Genomic DNA, 13,386 nt, shown 5'->3' on the forward strand with positions numbered 1-13,386 from the left:
TCAGCTTTTGTCTGGGAAAGTCTTTATTTCTCCTTTGTATCTCAAGGATAAGTTTGTTGGAAGGATTCTTGGCAGAGGTTTTGTCTTATAATATTTTGAGCAGGCTATCCCATCCTCTCCTGGCCTATACAGTTTCTGCTGAGAAATCCGCTGATAGATTAATAGGGGTTCCTTTGTAGGCTACTGTCTTTTTTCCTCCAGATGCCTTTAAAATTCTTTATCATTGAATTTTGACAATTTTAACATAATGTGTCCTGGAGAACACCTTTTAGCATTGAGATAATTAAATGTCCTCTTAGCTTTATGGACTTGTATATCCAGTTCCTTCCCCGGCTTTGTGAAATTCTCAGCTATTATTTCTTTAAATAAACTCTCTGCTCTCTTCTCCCTCTCTTCTTCCTCTGGGATAACCATTATCTTTATGAAGGATAATGAAGTTGGATAGTTCTCATAAAATCTTATTTTTAAAAAAATCTTAGTTCTCTTGCCACTCCTACTTGAATCATTTCTAGATCTCTATATTCAAGCTCACTAATTCTCTCTTCCATATGGTCTGCTCTATTTCCAGTGCTTTCTAATGCATTCTTCATCTCATTTATTGACATCTTCAGCTCCAGAACTTCTGTTTGGTTCTCTTTTAGACTTTTAATATCTTTGGTAAAGTATTTCTTCTGTTCATTAATTTTATTCCTGAGCTCACTGAACTGCCCTCCTGAGTTCTCTTGTAGCTTGTTTAGTTTCTTCATAACAGCTATTTTGAATTCTCTATCAGTTAGATTACAATCTTCCATGACTTAAGTTTGGCTGCTGGAGAACTGTCATTTTCTTTTCGTTACACTGTGTACTGTGGTTTTACATGGTACTTGACAAACTGTTCCTCTGCCAGTGCATTTGAAGTAGCAAATACCTTTCTTATGTAGGTAAAGCTTTTTTTTTCCTCCTTGATTCTTACAGTTCAACAAGTTGGAAAATAGAGACCTTTCTTTTCTTTTTCTTGCTATAGCACAGGTTTTTGGCTTTTCTTACCTGAGCTGCCTCTGACCATATTTGAGAATTGGCACTTTCCACCCTCTACTACCTCTGCCAGATGTGTCACTGGTACCCTCACTGTCACTGCTTGAGCAGTGGGGGGGGGTGTGGGGAAAAGTGAAGGAGACAGAGTCACGGACACCTTCGCCACATCTGGGGTTGTCGGGTTTGCATACAGCACTGCCATGAGCCAGGGGATTGGGGTCACAGGCCCCACCACCACTGCTGCTGCGGGTCCCTGTGGCCAAAGGAGCTACTGCAGCCAGGAGGCTGGAGCCATGTGTGCTGTCTTCCCTGTTGCTATAGGGTTCTCCGGGGCTTCAGGCTCAGCCACTGTGGCCAGAGGCTAAGATTGTAGACATTCTTCCACTGTTCCCCCAGTTCTACCTCCTCCATGTGTTCCAGTCCACCCACCTTCAGAAGTAGACTTGTGGATCTCTCCAGCATTCTAGTGTGTTGGGCAGAGGAACCTTTGTTGAGTTTTGGATGTTTTACTAGTTGTAGAATGAAGGGGAGAGACAAAGAAGGTGTCTCACACCTCATGATGCTGACATCACTCCTAATTTGATTTTAAAGGTAATAAAACTGAAGCCTAGTTTTACTGGCTGAGACTAAAATGTTTTTCATTCTTACAAGGTTGCAAACTCTCCTTGATGAAATGTGCTAGATGGCAAACTTGTTTAAAAGGAGAGACTCCATCCTGTCCTTCCTCAACTGTGTATCTGATACGACATATTTTCGATCTGATGAACTTAACTTGGTAAATTAAAATGATTTACGATTAAAAATAAAACACTGTATCAAAGAATAAATGATAACCATCACTCCTTTGTCGCTCCTTAGAACAGCCTGATAAGGGAGACTAATGAAAATGCTGGAGTATAAATAAATTTTAAGATTTAAAATCCTTAATTTATAGTTCATTAGCAATCATCTCTAATCCTCAGTAATAACAATTGTAGATAACTGTATTAATTCTTAGTAGCAATCGCAGAAAAATCTCAACTATTATTACCAGAAAACATGATAGTACCTTGCTTATTGCAAGCGATTAAGAATGACGGTGTGTTCTTCAGACCAATACTGTCAAGGAGGACTTGATACAGAAACTCTGCCACATCTTTCACCTCTCGCTGGAAGGCTGCACTATCCACAACAAACACAATAGCCCTGGAGGGGGAAAAAAAGAAAAACTGCCATGTGAGCATGCAATAGTGCAGCATTATATTGAAAAATGATACCCTTAATTTTGCCCAATTCAATCCTAATGATTAAAACAAAACAAACTCACATACAGGTGTCTGCACAAGTAATGATACAACACAAATACTTAACAAAGGACTACTTAGTGCTACTATGTATCAATGACTGTATCTAAAAAGACAAAAGAAAATGATGCCTCCCCTCAAGTCCAGCAAATTGTCATATACAAAACCATGTGATAAAACACTAGGACAGACCTTGTACTTGCTATAATAGAAACAAAGAGGAAGATAATTTACATAAAACCAGGTCAGGAACACTTAAAGGAGGATGTAATAGTTGAGTGAATTTTAGCCAGACAAAATACTACTGTGGCAAAGACTGTCTGGAAAGTAGTATGTGCAGGGCACAAAGTGGTGGAACAACATGCTTTGGAGAACTCAAGGTAAGCTAATACACAGGTAGGTGGGGAAATGAAGGAAAACCAGGTCAGACGGCAAAGGGGTGCAACACACTGACCTAAAGAGTTTATGCTTTTCTGTCTTACAAAGAATATTAGTGCCTAAATTACAAATACAACTAAGAGGATAATCAAACTAGAAGCAGAGTGACCAGGCAGGGCCCAGCCTAAGGCAGCAACAGTGAGAATCCTCATGTGCCAGAAATAAAGAGATATCTAAGCTAAAGCAAAGCAGTCCAGGAAAACAGCAGATAATAGGCTTTAGGAACAAGGGTTTGAAAGCCCAGGAGATGTGCAACAGCCAACATGGAGTTGGAAAGCTGGAACTGAACACTCTGTGCAAAGCCTAGTACTTAAAAGCAGTCTAACAGACAACAGTGTGGGAAAATAATCCAAGAAGAATTGAATCACCAGGCCTCCTGTGCCACACACAGAAACAGGGTATGAACTTACACTATCTCATGGTGTAAGATCCCCAAGCAGGAAGATATATAAAAATTGGGCCAGACTCAATGAACTCCTATGGCCCCCAACAGAAGGAAATATGAACCCCTTCTGGAGAGAGGCTTTCATAACCTAAAGCAATTTAAAAAAACAAAACAAAACAGCAACCACAACATGAACAGCAAAATCTAACCCCCTTGAACAGGGTATCTGGATCAAAATTACAAAGCACAGTAAATAAACCATTATGAGGGAGAACCACAAAGGCAGATTAATCAGCACTCAAAACTAAAAATAATAAAGCAATCAGTAAAATATTTTAAATTATTTAAAAGAATACTAGACACCATAATAAAAGAATAAAGATAGTACTAAAAAAAAAAGGCTGATTTTGAAAGATATGTTTTTACAAGTAAAGAACAAAATTAGTAACAACCCAATGGAAAAGTTAAGCAGAGAATACTACAGCTGAAAAGGATATAATAAACTACAAAATAAAGACGAAAATATCAACTATATGTAAGGTAAAAAGACTTGGAAGATATGACAGAGAAGAGACAAGAAGAGCAGAAATGATAAGGTTCAATGATGTTAATAAGAGTTCCAGGAGGTGAAAGTGAGAATTTGGAAATAGAACTACCTAAAAAGATATTGTTGAGCATTTTCCAGAACTGAAGATACAAATCTTTCAACTGAAATAGCACACTTGAATCCCAACCATGATAAAGCTAAATCACCCCTAAACAGAAGGATAATCTACCCCTGAATACAGGATTAAAAAAACATAAGATTCTGTATCATGAAATGACAATTAGATTGAGCACTGCTTTCCCATCTACAACAACAGATATCTGAAGTCAGGAGTAATGCCTTCAATGTGAAAACAGAAATAACTGCCACCCAGGATTTTATACTCGGCTAGAATAGTTATTCAAAAATGAAGGCCAATGAAAAAAGTTTCAAATGAACAAAAGATGAGAAACTTTTATCTCTTATTCACCATTTCTGGAAACATATCCAAAAGATATACGTGAAAGAAAACTGAATCAAAAGGAAAGAGTAAGAGGCAAGAAGCGATAGAGAAAAAAGAAATCCATAAACATCCTGGTAATTCTAGGTGATCACTGAATGATGGAGAAAAATATTAGTAACTGTTGGGTGTTAAAAAAGAAGAAAGAGAAATAAAATGAAAGGAAGATGTGAGGAAGATCAAAGTAAGGTATTTTAAGTTCCAGTGAAAGAAAACCAGTATTATTGATTTTAAACTTAAGTAATCAAAGTTTAAAAAAAAAAAGTAGAGGGTAACAATGAAAAAAGAAAAAATAGCATACTTTCAAACCAGCAGAGGGGGAAAAATGATATTAGGGAAACTTGATTAACCAAAAAAGGGAGGATTAAAAAACTAGAAGCCTCAGATCAATATACTATAAGTTGACCCTTGAACAATGTGGGGATTAGAGGCCTGACCCTCCAGTCAAAAATCTGCGTGTAACTTCATGGTCAGCCCTCTGTATCTGAGGTTTGGCATTGCCAGATTCAACCAACCACAGATTGTGCAGTACATATTAAGTGAAAAAATTCCTCCTATAAGTGGACCCACACAGTTCAAATCCATGCTGTTCAAGGGTCCACTGTAGTAAATGTCTTTTGAATTTGCATTTATTGTGATTATGATTTGAGTTCATTTGTATCTTACATACTTTGAACGTTTTAGCTACCCAAAATACTTGGATCAAAGAGTAATTACACTGTGAACTGTAAAAAATTTATAATTGAAAATGGAAAAAAAAATTTAATTAGAAATTAAAACCCAATTATAGCAAAATTTGCCAGTTCTAGATTTGTATCAATTGTTTGAGGAATAAAAAAAAAAAAAAAAAAGTCACACAACTCCCAGTTTCCAGTCCAGCATGAAAGAAGCTGGAAGTCACCACTGCATTCTAACAAGTAAAAAGCTAACCAGACTGAAAACTCAACAGCACTTAGATTCATCAGAGAAGTGAGGTTATACAGCAAATCACTCCCCACCAAATTGGAGAGAACAACACATATATACAGAAAAATACAACTTACTGAGGAATCAGTTGAGAATCAAGTATGAAGCTCACAGTCCAGAGACACAGGTTCACTAAGACTGAGACCTAATCACAGGACACTTCCCTTCCCCTCACACTTTACCACGTTACTAAGGGCAGTTCTTACCCAGTATATTGTGTCTGGCTATCAAGAAAAAATTACAAGACATACTAAAAAGTAAAAAAGAGTTTGAAGAGAAGGGGCAAGCAAAAGAACTAGACTCAGATATGGAAGAGATGTTGGAATGATTAGACCAAGAATGTAAAACAACTGTGACTGTGGTGCTAAGGGCTCTAAAAGATAAAGTAGACAACATGCAAAAACAGATGGGCAATATAAGGAGAGAGATGGAAATTCTAAGAAATAACTAAAAAGAAAGCTACAGATAAAAAATAACCTAACAGAAATGGAGAAAGCCTTTGATGGAATTATTAGTAGACTAGACATGACTGAAGGAAAGAATCTCTGGCTTGAGATATCTCAATAGAAGCCTCCAAAACTCAAAAGCAAAGAGAACAAAGACTTAAAAAAACATAACAGAATATCTGAGAACTGCAGGACAACTACAAAAGGTGTAACATATATGTAATGGGAATTCCAGAAGGAGAGGAAAGAGAGGAAAGAACAGAAGAAATATTTAAACAATAATGACCGAAAATTTCCCCAAATTAATGTCAGACACCAAAGCACAGATTCACAGAAACCACAAGAAGCTCAGAAAACACCAAGCAGGATTAATGCTAAAAGAACTATACCTAGCCATTATCATTTTTAAACTACAGAATATCAAAGATAAAGAAAAAAATCCCACAATAAGCCAGAAGGAAAAAGACCTTACTTATAGAGGAGCAATGTAAGAATTATATCCAACTTCTCAGACATCATGCACGCAAGAAGAGAGTCAAGTGAAATATTTAAGGTGTTGAGAGAAGAATCCTCAAAACCTAGAATTCTATACCGTGTGGAGTTTACAGCACTGAATGCATTTATTAGAAAAGAAGAAAGACCTAAAATCAATCATCTAAGCTTCCACCTTAGGAAGCTAGAAAAATCAGAGTAATTTAAATCTACAGTAAACGCAAGAAATAATGAAAGAGCAGAAATCAACGAAATAGGAAATCAATGGAGAACATCAACAAAACCAAAAGCTGGTTCTATGAAAAGATCAATAAAATTTATAAACTTCTAGCCAGTCTAACTAAGAAAAAGAGAAGACACAAATTACAAATATCAGAAATGAAAGGGGATATCACTACAGATTCATGGACATTAAAAGGACAATCAAGGGATACTATAAATAACTCTATGCCCCAAAATGTAATAACCTAGATGAAATGGTCCAACTCCTTGAAAGACGCAATCTGCCAAAACTAACATAAGAAACAGACAATCTGAATAGCCCTGTATCTATTAAAGAAACTGAATCAATAATTAAACCTTCCAAAACTGAGAGCACTAAGCACAGGTGGGATCACTGGTGAATTCTATCAAATGTTTAAGGACATTTATACAATGTTATATGCCACAAATATTCAATTTAAAAAAATTTAAGGAAGAAAATATACAAGTTCTCTATAATTTCTTTCAAAAAATAGAAACAGAGGGAATATTTTCTTACTCATTCTATGAGGCCAGCATTGCTTTAAACACAAACCAAGACATTACAAGAAAACTACAGATAAATATCTCATAAACACAGATGTAAAAATCCTCATGAAAATATTGGCAAATCGAATCCAACAATGTATGAGAAGAATTATACACCATGATTGGTTCTGGACCCAATTCCAATGTGGGGGATGTGGGTTCCCCCACCACCAAGCAATGCTCCTGACACCAGCTGGGTGCCCTACAATTCAACTCAATTCTGATGCTATCTACTTGGAGGTAACATCAGATCTCGCAGGTTAAGGGCTCAGTGCCACAAGACTGCCCTCCACTTCAGATGCCAATTACAAGCCCAGATTGTTACCTGTGCTTCTGACCAACAGGCTACAGACTCGAAGGTCTCACAACTCCTTCCTTCGGTTTGATTAATTTGGTAGCAGGGACCTCAGACACCAGTCAGAAGTCCAGGTTGTTAACTGTACTTCTGACTGACTGGCTATAAATCAGAGGTTCCCATGACCCCTCCTTCTTGGATTCAATTAATTTGTGAGAGCAGCTCAACTCAGGAAACTCATTTAACTCACTAAATTATCAGTTTATTGCAAAAGATATTAAAGGATATGAATCAGCAGCCAGATGAAGGGATACATATGGTGAGATCCTGAACAAAGGAGCCTCTGTCCCCACGGAGTTTGGGCCCTGCAGGGTGGCATGTGGAAGCATTCTGGTTCCCCAACCTAGAAGCCCTATGAACCTCATCCTTTTGGGGTTTTATGGAGGCATAATTATATAGGCGTGATTGACTGAACAACTGACCGCTGGTGATTGATTCAACCTCCAGCCTCTCTCCTCTCCCTTCCCTGGATGGGAATGAAAAGTTCCAACTCTCTAATCATATGGTTGGTTCTTCCGGCACCCAGCCCCCATCCTTAGGTGCTTTCCAAAACTCACCCCAAAAACATAACAAAAGACACATTTATCACTCTCATCACTTAGGAAATTCTAAGGGTTTTATGAGCTCGGTGCCAGAAACAGGGATGAAGACGAAATATGCATTTCTCATTATAAATCACAAAATCACAACCACCAAGTGGTATGAAAGGCTGGTTCAACGTTCAATCATCAATTAACATAATCATTTCATTGATATATAAACTAAAAAAGAAAAATCATACAATTGTATCAACAGATCCAAAAAAGCATTTGACAAAATCAAACAACCATTCATGATAAAACCTCCTAGTAAACTAAGAATAGAGGGGAACTTCAACTTGATAAAGAATATCTACAAAAATCAAATGGTTAACATCATACTTAATGGTGAAAAAAATCAAAGATTTCCTGCTAAGACCAGGAACACAGCAAGGATGTCCCATCTCACCATTGCTTTTGCAACATCATACTGTAATTTCAAGCTAATGCATTAGGACAACAACAGGAAATAAAAGATATAGATTAGGAAGGAAGAAATAAAAATGTCTGTATTCGCACATGAAATGACTGTAGATGATCTGAAAAAATCAACCAAAAAGCTCAGGAACTAATAAGCAATTATAGCAGAGTTGCAGGATACAAGGTTGATACACAAGTGAATTGCTTACCCAAATATCAGGAATGAACAAATGGAATTTGATATTAAAAACACAATACCATTTACATTAGCATCCCACAATATGAAACTTAGGTACAAATCATATGAGATCTATATGAGGAAAACTATGAAACTCTGATCAACAAAACTGAAGTAGAACTAGAAAAATGGAGAGATATTCCACGTTCATGGATAGGAAGACTAAATAGAGTCAAGATGTCAGTTCTTCCCAAATTGATTTATAGACTCAATGCAATCCCAATAAAAATCTTGGCAACTTATTTGTGGATACTGACAAACTGATTCTGAAGTTTATACAGAGAGGCAAAAGACCCAGAATAGTCAACACAATACTGAAGCAGAATAAAGTTGGAGAACTGATGTTACCAACTTACTATGAAACTATAGTAACAAAGACAGCACGGTATTGGTGAGAGAATAGATCAATAGAACAGAGTCCGGAAAGAGACCTTCATATATACAGTCAAGTGATCTCTGATGGAGGAGCAAAGGCAACAAATGAAGCAAAGATAGTCTTTTCAACAAATAGTGCTGGAACAGCTAGACATCCACATGCAAAAAAATGAATCTAGATATACAGAACTTACACCTTCCACAAAAATTTACTTAAAATGGATCATACAGGGGCTTCCCTGGTGGCGCAGTGGTTGAGAGTCCGCCTGCCGATGCAGGGGACACGGGTTTGTGCCCCGGTCCAGGAAGATCCCACATGCCGCGGAGCAGCTGCGCCCGTGAGCCATGGCCGCTGAGCCTGCGCGTCCGGAGCCTGTTGCTCCGCAACGGGAGAGGCCACAACAATGAGAGGCCCGAGTACCGCAAAAAAAAAAAAAAGGATCACACACCTAAACGTAAACCAAAACTACAAAACTCCTAGGAGATAACACTGGAGGAAACCTAGATGATCTTGGGTTTGACAATGACTTTTTATATACATAATCCATGGTAAACTGGACTTCAGTAAAGATAAAAATTTCTGCTCTACAAAAATCAACATCAAGAGAATGAGAAAACAAGCCACAGACTGGGAGAAAATATCTGCAAAAGATATATCTGATAAGGACCGTTACCCAAAATATATAAAAGAACTCTTGAAACTCAACAGTAAGAAAACAAACAACTTAATTAAAAAATGGGTCAAAGATCTTTACAGACACCTCACCAAACAAGATTTAAATAACTTATAAATAGCAAATATAAAAAGATGCTCCACATCATATGTCATCAGGGAAATGCAAATTAAAACAACAATTAGATACCACTACATACCCATTAGAATGGCAAAACCCAGAACACTGACAACACTAAATGCTGGTCAGGATGTAGAGTGACTGGAACTCTTTCATCGCTGGTGGGAATGCAAAATGGTACAGCCACTTTGGAAGAGAGTTTGGCAATTTCTCACAAAACTAAACATACTCTTACTATATGATTCTGCTATTGTGCTCCTTGATATTTACCCCAAAACTTTTGTGTACACAAATACCAGCTTAATTCAGAACTGCCAAAATTTGGAGGCAACCGAGATGTCCTTCAACAGGTAAATGGATAAATAAACTGTGGTACATCTAGACAATAGCATATTATTCAGCACTACAAAGAAATAAGCTACCAAACAGTGAAAACACATGGAAGAAACTTAAATGCATATTACTAAGTGAAAGAAGCCAACATGAAAAGGCTACATACTGTGTGTTTCCAACTATATGAAATTGTGAAAAAGGCAAAACTATGGAGACAATAAAAAGATGAGTGGTTGTGAGGGGTTAGGGGAGAGAAAGATGAACTGGCAGCGCAGAGAATTTTTAGGGCAGTGAAACTACTCTCTAAGATACTATAGTGGTGACTACATATCATTGTACATTTCTTCAGATTCCTAGAATGTACACCACCAAGAGTGAATCTTAATGTAACATACAGACTGAGCGATTATTATGTGTCAACTTAGGTACATCAGTTGCAACAAATGAACCACTGGGGTGAAGGATGCTGATAATAGGGGAGGTTAGACATGTGTAGGGGTAGGGTTATATGGGAAATCTCTGTACCTTCTATTCAATTTTGCTGTGAACCTAAAACTCTCTAAAAATAGTCTTTTTTTTTTTTTTTTTTTTTTTTTTTGCAGTACGCGGGCCTCTCACTGTTGTGGCCTCTCCCGTTGTGGAGCACAGGCTCTGGACGCGCAGGCTCAGCAGCCATGGCTCACGGGCCTAGCCGCTCCACAGCACGTGGGATCTTCCTGGACCGGGGCACAAACCCATGTCCCCTGCATCGGCAGGCGGAATCTCAACCACTGCACCACCAGGGAAGCCCTTTTTTTTTTTTTTTTTCAAATCAAGCAACAGTCTCAACTATGACAGATTGCTCATCACCACCACCTTGTGGGCCAAGAAGCAACAACAAAATACAAAACAAGATACCTTCAAAAATAAGGAAAGAAACAACTATCTCATTCCATCAACCCAGATTCCATCAATTAAAACACATATTATTTCAGGTTCAACTAAGAAAGAAAATACTGCCAATTAAACTATGACACCATTAACTATAAGTGACATTCCAATTTCATAGATGTTAAAATGTGTCTTAAAATAAATGAAATGTGGTATTTTGATTTTCCTCAAGCTCCTACCAGTGTTAGAGACTACACAAGAATAAAGCATCTTAAGCTGAAGCACAAGAAATTTAGGAAATAAGAGTCAGTAATACTAGGACAATACTAAAAGAAATATGAAAATATTCTTCTGTACTTTTCAGGCGTCAGTTTTAGATAATTTATGGATAGAAATAAATAATGTTGGATTTTAATATCTTCTCAGATGCCACCTAGCTTTAAAATCCTTTTTTCAGATTTTAATAGTTCTACACATTACTAAATTTGTCCTCAGAGTAAATGAAAAATTTACTGACATCATAATAAGGGTAAACACTTTCTGAACACTCTGAGAAATATTTTCAAATATTATCTCATATAATCCAAGTGAAGGTGGACTTGCAACCCAGAAATGCTGACCCCAGGGTCCATGCTCTTTCCACTCCAGGACACCAGGATGCCTCCAGAATACCATGAGAGCAAACAACATAGCTGGCCTTGATATAAAGATTTCAGACAAGCCCTTCCCACTTCCTACTTACCTGGCTGAAGCCTTAAACCGCTCTAAGAACTGAAGTCTCAAGCTCTCATGGCCAGGGAGGTCAATCAAGGTCAGGCTAGTGCCCTAAGGATGCCAGCAATATTATTAATGTTTCAGTCTGGATTCACATTTACAACATAAATCTTTCATATCAGATTGCAGGTATCAGAATGGTACCCAATTAATGAATCAGAAAAGGTCACTGTAACTGATTAATGAATCAAACAAATGTTCACAGAGCATCCTCTATTTATAAATCATGGAGTGAAGGCTCTGGAGATTTAACAATGGACAAAAACATGGTCCTGCCCTAACAGAGTTTATAATATAATCAGAAAGGTCAACACAATGTAAAATTACATGTAAATGTAAAATTACAACTTTGATCAATGTTCTGAGGGTACGTGAGAAACCTGACCCTGTATGGGGAAATCAGGAAAGTCCACCTGAGGCTGGGAAAAATACCAGTATGAATAAAAGCAAAAACATGTGAAAAACAGTAATAAATATTCACAAACGAAATAATATAAGAACCTACATTTTATCATATAACATGTTACGACTGCAGGGATCCCCAACCTTTATAAAAACAAAACATTCTTTTATATTTCTACTGCAATCTAATTTTAAAATATATGTCCACTAGACACACCATTTATTTGTTCCAACTCTGTCAATATTTTTTGTCAATTCTGGATCCAGGTGACAATCACTGAACAGGGCGGGGTTGTGCCACTACGGAGCAGACTGATTAAGTGCCCACTTACATGCTATTCATGCCAGGCCTTCATTCTTGAGCTCAGGTTCAATGCAGATGTGGCAATGCTCAATCCTAAGACTCTCGGGTACAGCCCCGGTACATTTATCAGACCCACGGATCAGTTCTCATATGTTCTGCCTTCTCCACAGCCAGCCTCAACCACTATTCAGCAGGAGGGAGTCCGCATTATGCACAGATTTGACATAATTACAGCTGGATACACTGTGACCTGTCACTTAGTCTGTTTAATCTTTTATAGGTAATACACGAAGTGTATTAGCCTTTTTTCTATTTTTATACTGGTAGTGTAGGGACCTCAGGTTGGGACCCCCATCACATTTCATAATCAGCACCACAACACATACTATAAACAATCCATAAGGTACAGTACTAAATACATTACTATTTTGAGAGACTAAATCTAAAACACAAAGAGGGTGGGAAAAGAAGTAAAAAAGGGAGGGATGTTTTACATATTCAATAGAAACATGCAAGTCTTATTTGTAATGTTAAGTTTTCTGATAGCTATATTAAAAAAGTAAAAAGAAACAGGTAAAATTTTAAAAATATGTATTACATAACCCAGTATATCTAAATTAGCTTTATAACATATAAAAAAAATTCAAGAAATTGATATTTATTCTTTTTTTCATCCCAAGTCTTCAAGATCTGATGTATATTTTATACTTATAGCAGCCCTCAATTTGGACTGGTCGTATTTCAGGTGCTCAACAGTCACACACGATCAGTGGCTACTCTGTTGGAAAGTACAGGTCTAAAGCATACCCTGGAATACCCCACTTAAAATATCTAGTACAAGTGCCCCAAGAATTAAAGATCTCCCAAATCTGAAATTTCAAAATCTGAATCCTTGGGAGTTTAAAAAGGTCTGAGTCAGAAACAGTGCCATTATTGAAAAAAGAAAAAAAATACCTCTAAGACATTTAAAAGGATGTCTCTTTATCTTTGCTTACAATGTTTAATACTGGAGGTACCAGAAAAGGGCAGGGCGGGGTGGGGAGGACCCAAGGAGAGGGAGAAAAAGTCTCTAAAATCACCATTC

General features: G+C 37.3%; 1 protein-coding gene across 1 annotated transcript in view; it reads right to left on the reverse strand.

Moving 5' to 3' along the window:
- SRPRB (SRP receptor subunit beta) overlaps nucleotides 1-13,386 on the reverse strand; it is a 38,800-nt gene that overhangs the window by 22,324 nt on the left and 3,090 nt on the right. The window contains exons 4-5 of the mRNA XM_070045501.1: nucleotides 11,565-11,647; nucleotides 2,063-2,199 (exon numbers count right to left, since the gene is read on the reverse strand). Of these exons, the coding sequence (XP_069901602.1) occupies nucleotides 2,063-2,199; nucleotides 11,565-11,647 (220 nt within the window). The remainder of the gene's footprint in view (nucleotides 1-2,062; nucleotides 2,200-11,564; nucleotides 11,648-13,386) is intronic.

Source organism: Globicephala melas, chromosome 4 (assembly GCF_963455315.2).
Source record: "Globicephala melas chromosome 4, mGloMel1.2, whole genome shotgun sequence".
NCBI lineage: Eukaryota > Metazoa > Chordata > Mammalia > Artiodactyla > Delphinidae > Globicephala > Globicephala melas.